Genomic DNA, 20,985 nt, shown 5'->3' with positions numbered 1-20,985 from the left:
AAACATTGCCTTCATTGCAAGAGAAATATCAAAATGGCATCTTCTTCGAAAGTGGTTCTCACAAAACCCAAGGCAATCAATATTACTTAAAAAGGTAGAAAATGCTAAACCAAACCAAAAAAAAAAAAGTTACAGGAGAAAGCAAAACGCTCCATGACACTAACCTGGTAGAAATGACTTGAAGAAAATCTGCTACCAATAATAGGCTGCCAACATGTCCCAACTGGCATGGGAAATGTTCCCAAGGTGCGACTGCAATTGCTAGTTGGGACATGTTGGCAGCGTAGTATTGGTAGCAGATCCCTGCCCTGAAGGAATGGTATTGTATTGATACCAAACCCATACTTAATGTGACATGAAAAATATGGGTTAGGTGGCTTTATGACAGCCTAAAACTGGAATATTAATCATCAGACATTATTCTGTATAAATACACTACTCATTTTCATTAAACTACGACCGATCAAATACACATCCCAACAAATGTAATGGAAACAAAAGGGAGAAAAACCTGGGGTTTACTGGTGAACCCAACTTTCAAACCAACAAATTAACCGAACCCAAAAGAGTACAGAAATTACAAACAATCTGTCATGTAGTCGATAAGACTTGGGGAAAAAGGAAAGAGAATAGTAATTATTCTTTGATCTTCCCTGTACAAACTACCCATTAGTGCGAGCAATCTTGGACAAAATGAAAATAAGAAATCTCACTCGATCTTGTGCCCAAACCCCAAGTACGTTATAAATGACTTGTTTTTCATGTTCATCCATGGTTTTTAAAACTGGATCAGACCGGATGGTTGGATTGAAAAAATCAGGAATCGGTCAGGTGGTCAATTTCGTTTTTTCCTAAAATCAAATTTTTGTCAAAAAAAAAATGTTGATTTAGTTAACAAATCGTTGACCTGAAACAGTTGAACCGTTCAAACCGTTTAACAGTTTTGACTGTGTTTTTAGTTTTTATTTTTTATTTTTATCAGAATCGACCGACTGTTCGACCTGAAAACCGGACCTGACTGATTCGATGTCCGGGTCGATTTTAAAAACCTATCCATGTTTGGACGATGAACATACACAGATGGTTGAATGTCCGTTCATGTTTTGTTGCCACGTGCAGATGCAACCACCACCACCAGAGTACTGTTGCTGGCATGTGAAAGAGTCCTTGGTCCTCTTGTACAGCAAACCCGGCAGTTGAGAGCTCGGTCCATTTCCAGACAAACTCGATTCAAAAACTTCTCTCTGTGGAAAATACAACAGAGTGGAAATGAATCAATGATTATATGAATGGGGTGGGTGTGGATTGAACTATAACCCGCCCATTTAAAACCATGAATCCATATACGACCCAAGATCCATATACATAAAGCCTAAACTCCCACTCCAGTGATATGATTGATATAAGTTTGATGAGAATATTTGTTTTTCATTATTTCAACAATATAAGTAGTGTAGCATGACATGGAGTTTTGAGGTAGCTGATTCCAATCAAACAATTTTGCAGATATAGAGATTCCAATCCAACGGTTATGCCATTACATCCTATCTTTAGCATGGAAAGCTAGAAGGGAGAGCATTGGCTGAAAAGTATACATCATCTAATGTCAAGATTCTCAAGAATATGAGTTAATTTCTCACATAAATAGTAAAAAAAAATGCTATTTATAGATTAAAATATCAATTATGAGAGTTAGGCCCCACCTATATACTCTAAGTCTAAGACTGGTTACAATGGAGACGAGATACCCATTACCCAAACATATCCATAATCCATGTCCATGTGGGTCATCTGCACTTTATGGCTGGCGTAGAGCAAAAGCAAAATATTGGTCCCACATCCCATAAAACAGCTATCAAGTTCAGCTAATTCCCTTATGAGAATGGATTAGGTTAACTTGATAGCGGTTTTACGGGCTGAGGGACCTTCAATTTTGCTTTCCCTCCATGTGAGCACCCAGCAATAAATGCAAGTGATAGAGTGAGTGGGCATGGGCCTTATGGCTGGTGCCTGGTGCAGAGCAAAATGATTGGTCCCACAGCCCATAAAACATGTATCAATACATCCATCTCGGACCTCCAAAGAGCGGAAATGTGTGGTTTAGCTTCAAGCAATCAAGCCTTCTAGAAGTAATAGAGGTAATGCCATGTTTAATTTGGAAGATGACAAAAAAAAGTACACAAGTGACCACCTTGATTAGGAATACGAGAGAAAGGCCAAATCAACCAAAGTTTAATGTGGATGGTGGCTTTTAAAGGAAATGGTAATGCAGTTTTGATTCAATACCATACGGGTGGTTTTGTTGGGGCAAATTATGGAACCAATGATGCTACATCTCCAATTCTAGCAGAAGCTATGGCAAGGGGCTGTCATGGTTAGCAGTAGCTATGGTTTTGTTCATATTTTAGGTGTTTTCTGTTCTGTTGTCTTTCAGTTGTTTGGTTTGATTTCTGTTCTGTAGTTTATTCTTCTTGTTTTCAATGAAATTTTCCATTTACCAAAAAAATAAATAAATAAAAGAATACAGTATGACAATGAAAATCAGAAGTGCATAGATATATTAATCAGTGAGAGAATTAGAACAATAGAACAAACTTCTTCCAGTGCAATCCTACAGCAAGGCTTTTGGCCATTGATTTGGCCAACCTTGGAGTTTACCTAAAGCTGTTGGCTCTTGATGTCAAGGCCCTAGCCCGGTAGCCCCTTTGATGTGATGACTAATGTCCACATATTGTTGGAATTCTACTCTACTACATCCCCCCTAGGGATCACCCTCTATCTCCACCCACTGAATGCCTAAATGACACTATGACAGACCAGTCTGAGACCCTGAAGCAAATATAGAATCTCAGTTATTACAGAGCCCCAACAAAAAATCATGCTGGAATGGATCATGATGGCTCTGGCTTCATGATCACAAGATATCTACAAACCAACCTGCATGCAATAATCTGGTACCTTTTAATGTCAAGTCCACATATATCATTGAGCTCATCTGCTTGTGACTTGTGAGGATGCAATGAACATTTCTTTATGGTTGTTAGATCTAGTATGATCTTATCGGACTGGATTTCTTTTTTTTTTTGAAGAAGGAGATTCTAAAATTGTTCCATTAACTATGGATATCTCAAGATCATATATTTGTAATTTTTTCAAGGTATACCTAGTTCTAGGACCATTAAAGCAAAATTCCACATAAATATGCCTACCTAAGAATCCAAGAAAAAAATCATATAGATTTTCCAGTTGAACAAAACTAACTTTTTCAGTCAAACAAAATTCTCAGTATGCAAACTTTGCGTATCAAGAATATCAATACTTTGAACCATGAGGGAATTTAATCCACAATCCCAAGTTCAGATTTTCTGCTTATGCCACCACTAATCACATAATTATCCCTCTCCAACTGAAAGCATATATTTAGTCCAGACTCTTAGCTAGCAATTGGTTGGTTATAACAAAAGTTATTCAGATGCATAAACTTGCTTTGGTACCAATAATTGATTTAGGATAATCCAATTTAGTGTTGCTTGTCCATAGAAGTTAGGAATTGAAATTTGGTGAGATTAAAATCGGTTCTTAACTGTGCTGCAAGAGTGTAAATGAAGTGACTAGAATTGAAATTCAAACCTTCCGGATCAATTTTAAACCACAAGAGTGCATATAGAGATTTTGGGCTGCAAGAGTGCATATGCTGGGTTTTCTTTTGGTCTTTTCTTTCTTTCTTTCATAAAGATTGCCTTTGGAGTACAGAGATTTTGACAGATGCACTGTGCTATGCAGGTGGTCCTTGACTTGGATGAAACTCTAGTATGTCCATATGAGACAATTTATAGCTCGTAATCAAGCAACAGAAGCAGGGCTGAAGTGATTTGAGCTGGAATGTGTATCATTAGATATGGTCTGTTTTAATAATTGCTTTCTTAGTTCTCCTCTTATCTGGCCATAAATCCATAATTATTGAAGATTTATATATATATATATATATATATATATATATATATATATATATATATATATATATATATATTGCTTTTAACAACCTTTAGGTAAGGTGACTTTCAAGATTAATTCATTGTTATTATAGGATACGAATATAAATCTATAATTTGAAAATTATAGATGGGAAATTGGTAATATCCATAAGTAGAATACCGGGTGACATGCTGCTCATGCAATATTTTTGTGTCATTGGTTAATCTAAGACATTGCATTGATATATTGCTCCTAAAGCTTGATTTTAACTTCCTTGAGAGTTGTGATGGATAGTTTTTATGATCACGTGATATGTTGCACAAACCTCCATTCTTATGTTCTGTTAATCTCTAAGCATCTCCTGTTCTGGTTTTGATACTGCATGTTCAAGCCTCAAGCAAATGCCATAATTTTGTATTAAACACATACTAGGTATTTAGGTTTTCTGTCAGTGTAAATGCATGTTTGAGTCGATACATCTTGGTCTGTGAAAGTTGCTTGATAGTTGATACAAGTAAAAAGACGCTCTAGATCAGAACATCAGTAGAGTCTGGATATTGCTGTCAGCCAATTCTGTGTCACCTATTAGCGTTTGACAGCTGTTGTAACACACGCTGTCACACTAGGCTGAGGAAAGTTGTCTAGTGTTGATGGGCAACACGATGTCGACTTATAGCTAATGTTAACTCATTCTGGTGAAATTTCTACCCATGTGCAAATCAGGGAAGATCGAGGATCTGTCTTGCCTTGCAAAGGAAATTTTTTGAATTGTAATTGTTGCTAATAACCCTTTCAGTTACTTTTTGCAACCATTGAATGTTAAACATGTGTCTCATTTTCTTCTGGACAACCTTATGATATCTACTGCATATTTATTCTCCAACCATTTCACTTGACCTGTTTGATCATTTCGGTACCGAGTTTCTGATCTTTATTTACAATGGTTCAGCTCTTGGAAGTCCTCCCACTCCTCAAACACCTCTCTCTAGGCCTGTACTCTATGAAAGATTCCACATGTCTGAAAGGTTTCAACTTTCAAAATCATGGAGTTCCAACTTCTGAGTGGACATTGTAGATAAAAAGTTCTGACAGGGAAGTTGCCTTCTTTTCGTGGGGCATGGATAGACAGGGTAGCAATTCTCTGCCTAAAAAGTTGTATATTAACTTTAGGTACCAAGATAGCATTGGAAAACAAAACATTATCTCATTAGGCTCATTTTCAATAAATTGCTGCGTATGTTTCTGCACTGTTCGTTCATTACGTATATGGAATGGAACGGGTCAACCAAAACTTCTGTAATTTAGTAAAATGTTCCCACTCGTTGGGCAGCAAAGAATTCTGGCTTTTAAAATCATGTTTCGAAACGCTTTAATCCTATCAATCTGCGGATCTGAATATTGGACATGACGGGCATAGATGCCCTATGTTTAGTTACCACGCTCACTGCAGCAAAATGGTCCGAAATTCTTTACCTTAAGTTTATATAAAGAAATGGCAAATTGCCAATTTGCACTCAAACTACACTACAACAATGGCTTGATATGATACATCTAAATATCTAATGAATCATAACAATATATATATGGTGGCTACTTCAGTCTACCCTTCATTAAATTTGCAAGAGGTGCTTTTTTTTTTTTTTTCAAGTTTGTTATAAGGTATTCTCTATAGTACGAGAAAGAATGCATAGAAAAAAAAATAATAATAAAATAAATCTTAGAAAGTACAACCCGTTAGCCTATTCCATTATTGATGTCTATTTCCAGGAAAAATCTATGCTGCCGGCTGGAAAAAAGACATGATACGGGAACGGCTTTGACCAATCAAAACGCCCCAGTGAGTTGATAAAGGCCACCTGAATGGAATAGGCTGTATTTTTCTCATGCATGAAAAATTACTTCCTAGTTGCTACAAATACAAGGAGTGAAAGAGGCACGGATTAAATAATTTCATTTACAGGGAAGAAGCCATCATAATATACATTTTACATTCTTTTGATAGATATTCCCTTTACAAGTGGATCTCTTTCTGCTGTGGCAATCAGTGCAAAGCTCAACCCGACAACAATCGATTTCTTCTTTTCCTCCATATACCAGTTTTGGCAAAGTGGATCTATGTCGACTCCCTGCTATCTTGGCCATCCTAACCTTGGCTCTTCAGTAGGCTCAGTGATACCATATTTCTAAATTCTAACATGTTCATCTTGAGAGAGAGAGAGAGAGAGAGAGAGGTGTTACTCTTTGCCAAAACCAACAAATCAGTTTTCTAGCAAGCAGAACTCTATTCCTACATTACCAAGGTTCAACTGCCAGTAGAAGATTCTCTAGTTTTTTCTGCTGTCACCTCAGTGCCAGAGTTGCTTGTATCCACTGTCTGACCTTGAGTTGCCTGTGATTGATTTGAAGTCTGTGAATCAGGTGCAATTCCCAGGACTGCCAATGTTGACCTAGTGCAGCAATAAATTCAAGTTCAGATATTACCAGGGACTATTTGGATGAATAGAAAAACAACATGGATCTGAAGGCTGGTGAGTAAAACACACGACAGGATAACACGCTTATGCATCCCATGCCGATTTTCTTTTTTCTCTTCTTGTGTGTGTGTTTGGGGGTTAGAGGCTGCTAAGATAAGAAGTTTACCTGGGTAGAGAGGAACGGATGTTCGGCTGGCTAGCATGAGCAATTAAAGGAGGCTTCAGTGCTGCGGTTCTATTTAGAGCATTTTCAAGCTGCGCTGCTGGTAACTGAAAAATAAGAATAACACTGTCAAAAAAAGGAATTGTAATGTTTCTAACTGGTATCTGCAGCATGACAGGCATTCCTACCTCATTGGCAAGAGAGTAGACCTTAAAACAAACATCTGCAATGGTAGGAAAATTTTTGAAAAGAATAATGATAATCATCATAATAGTCACTAGTCACACTCTTAGCATAAATAATTTTCCACGGAATAGTGGTGCAGTAATGTGAGAAAAGCCAACCTAGACCATAATTTTAATAACTATCCAAAAAAAGAAAAATGGAAATGGATATGACTCCACTTGCACTAGGTCCCATTCAAGTTTTCAGTTTCTTCCCTTTATGGGTTTAGGGATGATCAATCAGCAGCATGTCTATAAAAGTAAGTGATGAAGATAAACTAGGTAATTCTTGGATATATTCATACAAAAAGTCTATAATAGAATTTCGTATTATTAGTGTCTTATCTCTACAAGTTATTTCTAATATAAATAACTTTCTTACGAAGATAAATACCTTTCTAAACATTCATACAAATAGGATGTGAGAAAATAAACTCAGTGTCTAAACAAAAGTGAAATAATACTTCAAGAGAGAAGAAATAGTTTGGAATTAACAAAAATAAGAGAAAGCATTTACTTTATGAATTAGGAGTCACCAATGATTAGTCATAGAACTTGTCACTGTAAAAGACAGCATTACATCAAGTCCAGATCCCGTGGAGTCATGAATATAGAAATGGTAAACAAGATATTTGGAACAACTAAGCAATGTTTTACAAACGACCCGGAGGGCGAACTGTTTTTGCCTCCAGGTCGAACGGTTCAGACCGTGCCACACCATCATATATATGTATCAAGTATATATATTTAAATACATATGTATATATGTGTATAAATATATATTTATCAATAAATAATGTATAAATATGTTTTAGATATGTTATATGTATTTAATTTATATTTTTTAAAAATTGCAATTTGAGGCCAATAAAGGTTTTTTTTTTTTTGCTAAAATAGCGGGGCAAGGCGCCTATGGCGCCTTGGGATGCATGGATCTCGATAAGTTACCCAAAAAAAAAAAATCACCCCAATCAGACATCAGAGTGCAAAGTTATGGCCTTTGAAAGTTCACATACATTGAGTGTGCAACCAGTGACCCGGTGACAAGGTCAACAGTTGAACCGTTCGGATCGAACGGTTCTTGACCAAGTCAACGGTTTTGACTGTTTGACAGGTCTTGACTGAACCGGACTTGGAATCATTGCTGGGTGACGATTCGAACGGCCGGGTCAACGGCGGGTTGAAAACACTGCAATTAAGTCTTCCCAACAGTCGTAACTTTGATGTCATACAATTGAGATTCAAAATATTTATATATAATATAGTCATTAGTCACACCTGGGGGCATAAGTTGGTAGCTTGAATGAGGAAGACACTAGGGATATACGTACTTGCATGCTTGTCATTCTCTTCCGAGTTCCCCCATTTGCTTATTGCCTTCCCCTCCTACCAATTTAGTTCTTTCCTTCCCATGTAAATATAACTAATTGATAAAACACCAATAAAAGAAAAACCACTTGCAATGATAGAACTTCTACCAGTTTGGTGATATTTATAGATTTCTAAAATGACAGAAATGTCCCTATAGGACATTCCTACACTCTTAATAGTTTAACATTACATGGCTGATGAGAACAAAAAAGTTTAACACTACTTGCTAAAAAAACATTTCTCATTCGTGTATAATAGCTGATAATTTTGGTAATTTATAAGAAAAGATTATCAACATTTTATAATTAAGAATATGTAACAGGACACCTGGAATATGACTCCAGGGGATATTGATGGATTCTGTTGTCAAAGGGTTACCAGTATTTGCAGTTCTAGAATGCACAGATAGGCTGTTATGCAGGATCGACCCTCCCCTTATGGAACTCTTGAACATTCTTCTGGTAAATGGTGATAATGCTCAATTTGATACTGCTGGAGATTTCAGTTACGACTCATTCCATTTGACTAAAAATTAGCAACTCTTTCTCTTTTTATTTTTCTTGTTTATTTTAACCTAGGGTTCAACAAATTTATAACATAAAATCCTCGACTTCACATGATTTTCTAAAACAAACACTTTGATCAACTAAAATTTTATAACTGCTAGGATTCCTTCAAAAGGTATTTATTTTGAAATTTTAGAAAATTTCATAGAAATGGCATATTGTGGCCTGATAGGTGACAGATAGAAATTGTATAAGATTGTACACTATTTGTCACTTTTCTCCATTTCATCTTTGGTTACTCATGACTGATGTTGTTTTGGTAAACACTCATAACTGAATTGATGGCCAGAACAAGATGAAAAAGTTCCATTGGAGTGGCTCAAGTTTGCATATGCCATCCTGAAGCATTTTCTGTGGACTTCAGTAAACATATTTCTTGTTGCATTGGTATGGGAGATGAACTGAGATTCTAGGAAGAAACTGGTTGTGGTAGCCAACCTGTATAGCAGATTCCCTGTTTTCATATACCATGACGCTGCTGCTTGAGGGTGTTCATTCCAGAGGATTACGAGGCATTGCATATCAGGTAGTGAGTTCTTGTTCTTGAGGACATGTTGATTATGGAGCCAAATTTCTTAATTATCAATCATATAATTTTCAGGGAGAGATGTTTTAGATTTCCACATCCTTTGAGCCAGATGTGGTGAATCAATTTTGCATCTGTCACTAAATTTGATCATTCTTTTAGGGTTTGGCAGCATTTCATTAGGATTTCTGAACAGAATTGGACGATTCAGAGCAAGCCTATCTTCAATTTGTTTAATCAATAAAAACACAATGAAGCTTCTATATACCTGATAAAAAGTGTGTAAAAGCAACTCCTCCCAGAAAAAGGATAGCTCTAAGACTTGTACAAAGAACCATCTCAGCATTGTGGCCAAAACCGGAAGGGCTGGCTCTAATACGGTTTCTCCGCATCTAAACCTGTCCCTAGATAACGAGTTTACTGGGTGATTAGCCAATTCTGGTACCGATTTGAATGAGATGTTAAAATTGAAGCCAAGATTCTAAATTCTCTAAAGATATAGGATACAATAGCATATATCCGTCTCTAAACCGCCCTATCACATCACCACTTAGGAGTCCCATTATAAACTGAAACAGCCTTACCACAGCAAAGGTGAATGACATGACCTCACCTTGGATGAAATCCCTGTGTCTACAGAACTTGAGCAAAACCAGTGAAGTACCAACCTAACATCATCAGATTAACCTCCAACTCATGGTGGTAGCAGATATCAAGCTTGAATAGGTATAAGAGAAGAGGATGGATTTATTGAACCTACTTTTTGTTTTTCCATTAGCAGGTGTATTTGAAACAGAACTTGCAGATTTTTGAAAGAGAAACTGAGAGCTTATGGTCTTTCCAATAAATCGAGAAGCTTCTTTTTCTGGCCTCCATTTTGCCACAGTTTAGGGGAATGATTTTTTTTTACTTACTATAAAAATTACAATATCATTATTATCTTTGACCCACTACATAATATATGACTTGTATATCTTGGCACATGAATCATGAAACTTGATGGCATAATTTTTTGTAAATGAGGCTACCTCCTTACAAAATCTGACCAGTACAATGACTATCCTAACAGTAAGAGAGAAAAAACGTAAAAAAAGAGTTCTGATAACTGCCCGAAAACAAGGTTATGCAAAATCTTGCAGGAACAAACAAACAGTGAATCAGGTTACATCAGGAAAACCATGTCTGCAACATAATAACATAATATACATTTTCCTTTCATATCTAAAAGGATACCTTGCAATTATATGGCATCAAACTACAAGTTGCTAGGACACCTTCATAGAATTCTAAAGGCTAACATGAAAGTTTATGAAACATTCAAGGTGCTTGTAGAGTCTTCAGCTTTTGGTGCCAACTGTGAATTAAAATTTGAAAGGCTCACATAAACAACTAAAGTTTAAATTCAAGATGCAGCATAACAGGTAGCCTTTACCTGAAGCAACACAGTGAATGATTGAGGCTGTGTCAGGTGAGCGCACTTCAAGAATCCTACCCATAGCTTTGGGTATTTCCATATCTGCAGCAATTATTTAATTAATAGTCACATAATAAACTGATTATGAAGTTGACAGTAGAAACTTTAAACTCAATCACCTGCTTGTTTACAAGGCGAGAGAGTATCTCCATTATAAAGTCTACCTACAACATTTACAGCAAACAGTAAGTTTAAGTTAGCAAGAATAGGAAAATGCACTGGCATGTTTCTTTTCCCTAACTTCACCCCCCCCCCCCAAAGAAAAAAAAATGAATAATAAATAAAGTAGCCAGAAGTACAAATTTGAAAGATGCAGCCCATGCTAAAATTGTTATAATGGTCAATATGGAAGATGATTGCAACCATGCTAAAGAAATTCAGTATTGGTGGGAACATCACCTAAAGAAATGGAGAAATTATTTTCACCTACTTTTATAATGGATGACAAAATAATTTGCCGATTAAAAAGAAAGAACAAAATATATGAGTATAGCAAGGAAACCCAATGCAAGTAGTAAAAGAAAAGAGAAATGCCAGGAAGAATCCAACATACATACAGATGGCCATTGAACACCAGTCTTACTGTTTGGGACAGAAATGATTATGTAATTATATTTATTTGCTTATTACAAAATTATATGCTATCTATATATAATTATTTTATAGGGTCATTTACTTAGACACCTATAGTTCCATGTATTTACCAAAACCTACCCTCTAGTTTGCATATTACTGAAATACCCCCATAGTTTGCAATTGTTTTACTTACTCAACCTTCTGTCAAGAACCATTTGCATTTCCATTTGGGAATGGTCCTTTGACCTCTTAAAACAAGTAGAAAATGTGAAAGGGCACATTCCAAAAATACCCCTAGCAATTCTCATTTCATGCACACTCCACACCTCCAGACCAAGTTATAATGTGGGGGGAATGTTTTGTTCTAAAAGGTTGATATGAGAGCTACTAGGGGTATTTTTTGAATAAAAACTTAGAATCTATGCCCTTTCACATTTTCCACTTGTTCTAAGATTTCATTTGACCATTCCAAGACAAAAGTATAAATGGTTCTTGTCAAAAGTTCAATTAAATAAAATGGCTACAAAGTTAGGGGGTGCTTTAGTAATACGCAAATTAGAGGGTAGGTTTTAGCAAATACATTAAACTATATGGGGTGCCTAAGTAAATGACAATATTTTATGCGTTTAATCTAGTTTTCATTAATTGGCAATACAAATGATTTGACCTAGGTAACATTTGTGAATTGTGAAACCTAACTCTAGGCGGACCAGCCAGGCTGGACCACCTATTGCTACCCCTAGTCCCCAGTCCTGAGATTAGTTCTAATGATAGGCATAAATGTGAGAGCACATTCCTGGCCAATTATAGATAATTTATCAGTTAGCATTATCAAATAGTTCAATTTTATTTTTAGAAAATTGTTTTTCAAAAAAAAATCCAGAATTCTAATCAATGCATAGATCAACTAGAGATACTCCACATATAACTAGCTCCAAGCTCATCCTATTCTACATTTTTTTATTGGAAACGGTAACTTCATTAATACAAAATTAAGTACAACTGTCAACCCCTAAACAGATGTCAAGTCCAAAGTAATCTTTATTACAAAACTGCCCAAAACATACTCTCCCTCACAGTCCCTTGTTTAGCCAACATATCAGCTAAACCATTAGCTGATCTCCTTGTCTATTTGAAGCAAGCACCAATCTCCCTTGTTATATTGAGGATTTTCCTTATGGAATGTCTATAAATCCAAGCTCCCAACTTACCTGATTGCAGCCAATCAATTAACAATTTAGAGTTCCCTTTATCTCAATTTGGTGCAACCCCAATTATTTGGCATATCTTCCTTGAAGCAAGGCCATCACCTCCTCTCAATGAGTCCCCCATTTCTATTGCCCCCGAAAACATAGCCACAATTCTGCCATTTTCATCTCTGATATTCCCCCTATATCTGAAGGCCCCAGGTTACCTCTAGAGCTCCCATCAAAGTTCAGTTTCATTCTTTGTTGTGTTGGTGGGGACCACTATTCCTGCACTGTAGGTTTTATGGAAGTTGTAGATGCCACCACCCCCCAATGCCTGTATATGTCCTCGGCTGAGAAGTCTTTAAACAAATCCAAAGTTTTCAATCATTGAATAGTCATAATGGTTATACTTTCTACAATTTCCTCCTTGGATTTCTCCACTCCTTTAAAGAACCTATTGTTTCTTTCTTCCCAGACTGACCATAGGATAATTGCTCTTGTGGCTTTCCACATTAATCTTCCACGCCTCTTCGGTTGCCTAAAAAATCTAGGGTCAAAAAGGTTAACCATGTCTGGGGGAGGTGTCCACCTGCGACCAAAGATAGAAGAGAACCAGGTCCAAATAAAGCACACAAATGGACAAGAAATTAATAGGTGTGTGATCATCTCACCAGAACCCAAGCAAAGGCTACAAACATGGGGTGACATGCAAAAATTTGGCATTTTTCTTTACAACAGATCTAGAGTATAGATTTTTCGGGAAACCACCCCCAGCAAAAAGCCCAAATTTTTTGAGGTACAAGCTGACACCAAACCTCCTTTGAAGGAAAGTTCCTTGCAGGGTTTGTTGACTGAAGGAGGACATCAAAGAAGAGGAACAAGTGAACATCCTATTCTACATTTATGTAACAGATTTAATAAAGATGGAACAGAACTGAAAAGGTTTACCTACACAAGTCCTTTCCTGCACCTTCAGCCATAGAAGAGGATAATGGGAACCTGGATTCGAGTCTCAGATTCATCTATTAAAGGAGGAAGAAACCCAACATAACATGTTTTAAATGTCTTGTGGCATTCAGAGTAATTCTCAAGAGGAAACCTATTATCTACCGACAAGGCAGCTGAAGTGCACTTAAATGTGTATTTTCTTTTTGTATCTTTTCTGAGATCATCAGTTGGATTCATATTATATTTTCTTATAAAACATTGTTCTTCTTGTATAGGTTTCCCAGAGAAATATTGCTTCTACATCCCCTTCTTCTATTTCTATATTTAAATTTTGAAATTAATAAATTAAATAATGACTTCCCTTCCACTGGGAGTAATTTTTTTAGGGGGCAGGGGTAAAAAAAACCTATATTCAACAAAATGTTCCCATCTATAGTTAATATCTAAATCCATTTGACGAAGTTCTACATTTTTATTTTAGTACAAGGGTTTTGTGAACTCCTATAATGAAATGAATAATGTTTGAAAAATATGAACATGTAACAATATTGTGAGCATTGTCGAAATCCAAAGTGGATGCTATTTTCCCAAAAGACCAATACAAAATGGTAATTTCCCCCAAAGTTTTGCTGATTTGACTGGTATATTTCCCATTTCAGTATATTTCCCATATATGTCTAAAATTTATGAATTGCACAAGGCCTCAACCAAAATACTGGTGATACGTTAAAGTTTCAAACATACCAACAATATTCATTTCCTCGAGATAACCAACAATTGTGAAAGTTTAGGGATATGGGGAAATTTGTGGATATGTCCTAACAAGTACTGCAATATCAAGATTTTTGGGGTTCCCTATTGATTTTGTATTTGAGAAAGGGAAACATTGGGGACATAGTGAACCATGATTGCAAAAAGCAACTCACAAGGAAGTAGGGGATGCAATGATTTGAATTTGAATCTAACTAGAATTCAAACCAGACTGTAAACGGGATAATTACACCCCCCCCCCCAAAAAAAAAAAAGTGATTTATCCAAGCTGTCTTTTAGAAAGTGAAAAAGGGAAGTAAAGAAAAGAACAAAGACATGAGCTGAGTTCAGGCCTATGACGGCTGAAACTAAGCATAACAGCCCAAACTAAGCACAATGACCTAGTCATGGGGCCATCAGGATTTCGGACAGTTTAAGGCCAGATGAAGAATCACAGTCATCACCAGGAAAAGGAAGGGGAACAAAAATAATCAGAAAGAAAACCTGTTGTATTGGACCTCTGATAGTTTCCATATGGTATACCAGGCAGGTAATTAAATGATGCCTTTGCTTGCTACATGACAGGTCTTTTAAAGCCCACAACAAATTCAAGAAACTTAGCTTTGAGTCGTCAAGACTGCAGAAAATCTACTTTGATAGCTAAGACTTAGAAAAGCACTATCTTTTCATATATATAGAAGATTCAGAATGGTCCTGTTTCTTGGTCCAGTAATTGATATATGAAAATGTAACTATCAAGTATCAATAGACAATATACATCAGCAACTATGCTTTTTATAAAGGCCTATATTCAGCAAACTACTGATTGTTGGCATAGCTTAAGTTGTATGAAGCAAATGAGCCTTATTATTTCTCACCAGAGCTGGAAATGCACCAATTGTCTGTAAGACAGTACGCATGAACAGCAAGGGGAGAGGAATCTGCTCAACCTGGAATTGAGATTCAGAATCAGTGACAAATAAAATCAGGCAAAAATAAAAATTCTAAAGGGGGCCTCATTAAGTTTCCAAAGGTACATACCAACTGATTCAAAACCTTTGCAAGAACTTGTTGGGTAAATACTTGCCGTTGTTCAAAACAAGCATTGCATGCATCTGTTACCTGTTTAAAAATGGAAATTATTTAGTCATCAAACCTAAAGAGGACAGTATAACAAAAGCAAAATGGACATGCCTTCTTCAGGATTATTCCATCTCTCTCAGGATCAATCCCATGGATTGCAATTAACACTTCAGCAGGAGAAAGGGCTGGACCAGAATGAGGTGATCCCTGCGTGATAATGTTTCCATAAAAATAGATAAGTAAATAAGATATGCTCATCAGGAATGGAACTGCCCAGGAATTGAATGCAATATTGGGTCATAAGCAAGGCAAAAAGATATTATTGTCAATATATTTAATCAACCTGAGAAAACCACCTTACAAATCAAATTTAAAATATACTTCATCACCATCATTATCTAATCCTTGTCCTAACTATATGGGGTTGGCTACATGAATTCTGTTTTGCCATTCCATTCTGTTCAGTGCCATATTCATCATTAAATTATGGGTGCTTAAATCATTAAATTCTGTCTGGTCTGCCCCTAGCTCTCCTATCCCCTTCAACTTGTAACAGATCGTTTCCTTTATCAGGTGCTGGAGATGGTCTTCTATGTACATGACCAAACCATTTCAATTCACTTTCTTACATTTTATAACCTATTGGAGCTACTCCTAGGATCCCTCAGATGGCTTCATTTCTAAGCATGTCCCTTCTAGTTTTACTGCCCATCCATCTAAGCATTCATGTTTCTGCCACATCATTTTTTGGGCATGCTTTTTCTTAGCTGTTCAACACTCTGCTCCATACAACATAGCTGGCCTTAACAATGTTTTATAGAATTTTCCTTTTAGCCCAAGTGGTATTCACCTATCACATATGATTCTGACTGCACCCCTCAATCTATGTGTGACATCATCCTCAATCTCTCCTTCATTATGAATTATTGAATCAAGGTATAACGAAAAAGGTCACAATGAGTTATCCCTTGGTCTCCAATCCTAAGCATACCTTGAATTCCACTCCCATTATTATCAAACTTGCATTATATATATTTTGTTTTAGTCCTCATTTTGAAACCTCTTGTTTCTATCTCAGTTGTCCATAAACCTAATTTTGCATTTAATCCTTTGCTAGTTTCATCAATTCATAGGTTTAGTCAATTCATCTATGACTAGTGCAAATAAACAAGGACTAGGTGCCACACCTTGGTGAAGACCCATTGGTGTTCTAACATTAGTTTTTTGCACCCTCATACATATCCTCAATTTGCATCAAGTCACTCGTTATATAGGTACTGGTTTTTTATGCACATGAATAACAGTAGTCAATACTTAATGGAAGCGAAATATTAATGTGGAGGAAATCACTACTTCTGCAAAACTAGATGAAATGAAATGAAGAAATGGGTAGAATAGATAATGATGAATGGATGGATAGTTACTGATCTTCAGCAGAGTATCTGGATTCAATCTTTAATGGGATTTTCATTCACCAAGACCCAATAGAAGAGACATGGACAAGTCATTTTCCCTGAAGAAGGATGAGCTCAACTCATTAGACTCACTCCTCTTAGAGGGAGCTAGAGTGCCAGAGTAGCACCATATCTCAACCCCCATTGCCTAAGTAAACTGTCTATCATAAAAGCATACCACATCTTTCTAGCGAAACATGAACTAAAATGAGAAGTAGAAAAATATTAAGCCACTATTATTTTAATAAATTATATAAAGGGTTTAACGAGAACTAAACTTACAAAGATATAGAAAGCACCTTAATGGCTTAATTATAAATACCATAGGAGGCACAGAAATCAATTCCAGCAAACCAGTCTGAAAAGATATAAGAAAAAAACTTCATATATGTCCTATAAACTCTTCACTACAAATCAGACAAACTCTTAATATAATAAAACAAAACCTCAAAATCACTTGTTCAGTTTTTTTTTGGATAAATGGTTGAAAGATTTTATTAATCAGAAACTGTTAGAGTTACAAGGCACGAGGTGCAACCCCTTCTAGGAGATTACATACAGCTTTTCAAACACAATTAAAACAAGTCAGAAAGATATATTGGTGGGTTTTATGGTTTAAAAGTAGCAGAATTTAGTCAGTGGATAGTTATGCAAGCAACTGTCGTTGCAGTACTGGTAGTTCTCTATTAAGGAGCCAATGAGCTAAACATTTCCTGGAGCCATCAAGAGTTGGCTGAGCATGTAGAGACAACAGGAGTATGATCATCCCAGTACAATTTGTTTTAGGAACTCAATTAGAACAGAGATGTTGGCATTACTCTGACCTTGGGCTAATTGTCCACAGATATTGAGCAAGTTGAGTTGGATCAGATGGCAATCCAATCACTAATCATCATTTCATGCTTGCAAGATGATTCTAATAGCCCCTGGATTTTTTTTTATCACCATATTGCCATCTAACTCGACACCTAATTGACTTAAGAGTATAAGATAAGGAATAATATTGTGGGAATGTTCCTCTAGGTAGCTTTTTCGCCTTTGTGGTTGCCTCGGTGCCTTTGATTTCAGTTGCCTCCTTGAGGCTTTAAGGTCCCATTCACTATTTGTCAGGATTAGGTACTTATATTATCCCTTTTACCTTTTCTCTATTAAAGTTCCTTGTTACTGGTAAAAGATATATAAAACCTTTCCTCATCAAACAAAATAAGGAAAGCCCATTAGGGCTGGCAATCGTGACCCCAGCCCATTTGACCCACCCACCTTAGAACCCACCCATACCCATCCATTCTAGTGGTGGGTCGATATGGATCGAATGACCCATTGGGATCAGGGGAAAAGGATCAGGATGGGGTTGGGTCGAGGGTTACCCATTGGGTTGGTTGAGGGTTGAGGGCAATTTGAGAAAAACAAAAAAAGAAAGGATTTAGGGTTTATTGTAATATTTGGCCTCTCATTTTCACTCAGCCAAACAATATCACCACTGGTAGAGTAGACAATGGAATACCAAGCTTCCTTTGCTCCTCCCTCAGTCTCCCAAACAAGATCGTTGCCGCCAAGATCGCCGCCGGTAGAAAACTCCAAGGAACCCTAAAAATAGGTGGGACTTGAACCACCCCCTTCAAAAAACTCCAAGAAACCCTAAAAAATTAGGGTGCCACTTCCTAGGTCAAAAATGAAGAGTCCTACAAAAACAAGACTCCCCCTTTCTCGAGTTCTTCCTGAATTTGATGGGAAACCCTAGACCAGCTATAGGGCAAAACAGATCCACCAAAAAATCCAAAAATTGGGCTTACCTGAGGTCTTCGATCAGCCTCTCATATCACCATGCAGTCGGCCAATCTAGGACTGCATGATAGAGCAGCTCACCTTCAGCCTGCTCTGATACCAAGTAGAAATTGCTGATACTTGATTCCGATGTGTACTTTGTGAAGAAAAGTAGTAGAAGCTGAAAGGTTTCAGCAAGAGAGAGAGAGAAGAAGAAGAAAAGAGAGTGGGATGTCACCAGAATTGAATTAGGTCTGGCCGCCAACCCCTCTTGATTTATATACTTAAAATAAAAGAATGAAAGATTACAAAGATGCCCTTAGTAGGGCGGCTACTTTAAGTAGCTGAACAGTCACAACTTAAAATAGCATAAACTAATGGGCCCAAGGCCCAATAACTTCCTAACTGAATAACTTAAATAAAAATAAAACAAAGCTGGGCCCAATAACTTAAAATCAGCCCAAACTAACAAGGTAATATATACAAGTCCTATTGGCATATGGAAGTCCTGCTGAATTGTATCCTTGGTACAAGGACTGATATTGGCTATTAATTGGGCTACAAGAGATTGGAAATTGAGGAAGATTGTCAAACTGTAACGGGATGAATGAAGGGTGATGAATAGAGTCAAATGATTTTACTCACAGTCGATAAGGGAACCTAGAACTTTGGCATGCCATATGAACACCTACCTTGCTGAGCTGGATCCAATGGTCTGCTAACCCTTTAGAAGAATCTGGTAGTTGGGGGAAGGGCTCAGATTGGCAATTTCTTGTTGAACTCTCCTAGCTATCTATATCTTCATGTACTTTTTTTATTAAGCAAAGAAATCCCATCTATAAAAAAATAAATAAATGAGAGGAAAAAAAAAGAAAAGGGTTCCTACTGAACACAAAAGACCTATCCTCTCTCAAAACATAACTGAGATATCAATGCCCCACCCACCACCCCTCAACCTGTAACTCTCCCCCCACCTACATTCTGGTATAACTAAACAAATAACAAAACAGCAAAGGATTGAAAACAACTTTTCTCGAGTAGTTTCCATAATCGATAGGGCCAGAGTATAACAAATCTATTTCAATTTACTATGAAGAACACATCCATGAAAAATGACACCTCAAGGAGAGAGGTATGCACCTCATAACTTAGGCACGGGCCTCAAGGTTGGACCGTAGAAGTGTTTTCTTTGAGCCTTGTGCAGAATTGCCCCAAGCCATGCCTAAGGCATCATAAAAATACTGTTGAAAGCTACTAGCCTTCTAAAATGCCATTGCCAAATGGCATTCAAGAGCATCAAAATCACATCTTGGGTCCAACTCTAAAGAGAGCAAAATAAGGCAGCCTTAATAGATGGAAGAGTACTCAGAAAAAAGATGTTTCAAGGAAACAATATAATGATATAATTAGTAGGAAGGTTTTACCAAGGGAAACTACCTGGAGAATACGAGCAAGTGCTGCTTGAAATTTATCCAGTGGAAGATTCACAAGTTGGGGGAATATTGATTGAACCTAACAAAACAAAAAAGGCAATCATATACAAAAGGAAGAAATAGATAGATTGAAATAATTGTGGAAAAAAATGGAAGCAATAATATAATGATCATACATATATGGGTTGTATCACTGGATAATAAATTTATATTTCTGAAAGACATCATCACTATATTCTTGCTTTTCATACCATGTGTAAATACACTTTATGCTTCAGGGAAAAAAAGAAAAAAAAAACATAGGCAAGTATAAACTAAGAAGCAAGAGCATATTCAAAGAAGAATAACTATTGGCTTTCATAGGACCCCTATTCCCCATCAACAATAAAATAATGTGTTTCTTAGCTTAATTTCCTTGTCTTCAGGGGGAAGTATGTTACTATTAATAAAATAAATCATCTAGTTACTCCGGTCGTATGGCTAGGCTTCTCAATATTAGCTTCACCTTCTGCCCCAATAAAATTCTCTCTCCCATCTCTTGCTCGAATAAATTAGTTTGGGTTGGTTTTATTTCTTCATAAATTATATTTCTTGCCTCAGCATTTCTAGTTCACAGTTTAAAAGAGTAAGTAGCAATTTAAGAAGAAGAAATGAAACAACTGATACAGAAAACAATAGATAATCAGCAATTACCCAGGAAGAAATGACTCTCACCAAAGCTCTCACCTTCCACAATCTTACATCTTATTAAACAAGCTATCATCCAAAGAATATATTAATCTTTCAATCATCTAGACAGATTATTCAAATAGCCACATAGGAATCTCCCATAGGGGAAAGCACATATCCTAGGTCTGATCAGATCTCACAAATGGTGATTCGAATCCAAACACGTTAAGAATGCCGGATATCCGTATCTGATCCGATCTGATTTAAATTCTGAAAATTTTAATAAATTATTAAAAGGAAAAAAAACATAACAGTTCATCATATATATTAACATATACATGTCTT

The 20,985-nt window shown here is 36.6% G+C and overlaps 1 protein-coding gene and 1 long non-coding RNA gene across 9 annotated transcripts in view; one reads left to right on the top strand and one right to left on the bottom strand.

The window, feature by feature from the left end:
- Nucleotides 1–1,814: 1,814 nt before the first annotated feature.
- LOC148801909 (uncharacterized) lies at nucleotides 1,815–6,248 on the top strand. The gene is made up of 2 exons (XR_016082611.1): nucleotides 1,815–2,374; nucleotides 3,784–6,248. It is a non-coding gene; the product is annotated as an uncharacterized LOC148801909 (long non-coding RNA).
- The window catches only part of ESP4 (HEAT repeat-containing protein), a 66,665-nt gene continuing 51,512 nt past the window's right edge, over nucleotides 5,833–20,985 (bottom strand). For 2 of the 8 annotated variants that reach the window (XM_088898407.1, XM_010255439.3), the window contains exons 20-28: nucleotides 19,976–20,050; nucleotides 15,432–15,527; nucleotides 15,279–15,359; nucleotides 15,116–15,187; nucleotides 10,893–10,937; nucleotides 10,732–10,815; nucleotides 6,616–6,719; nucleotides 6,272–6,422; nucleotides 5,833–6,178 (exon numbers count right to left, since the gene is read on the bottom strand). In XM_088898407.1, coding sequence (XP_088754533.1) covers nucleotides 6,278–6,422; nucleotides 6,616–6,719; nucleotides 10,732–10,815; nucleotides 10,893–10,937; nucleotides 15,116–15,187; nucleotides 15,279–15,359; nucleotides 15,432–15,527; nucleotides 19,976–20,050 — 702 coding nt within the window. In that variant the 3' untranslated portion in view covers nucleotides 5,833–6,178; nucleotides 6,272–6,277. The other 6 variants (XM_088898406.1, XM_010255438.3, XR_016082608.1 and 3 more) reach the window with 5 other exon arrangements.

This window comes from Nelumbo nucifera, chromosome 2 (assembly GCF_055504915.1).
Source record: "Nelumbo nucifera cultivar China Antique chromosome 2, China Antique-T2T, whole genome shotgun sequence".
Taxonomy (NCBI): Eukaryota; Viridiplantae; Streptophyta; class Magnoliopsida; order Proteales; family Nelumbonaceae; genus Nelumbo; species Nelumbo nucifera.
Note: the sequence above shows the minus strand (reverse complement) of the source record. Positions and strands in the feature narration are given on the sequence as shown.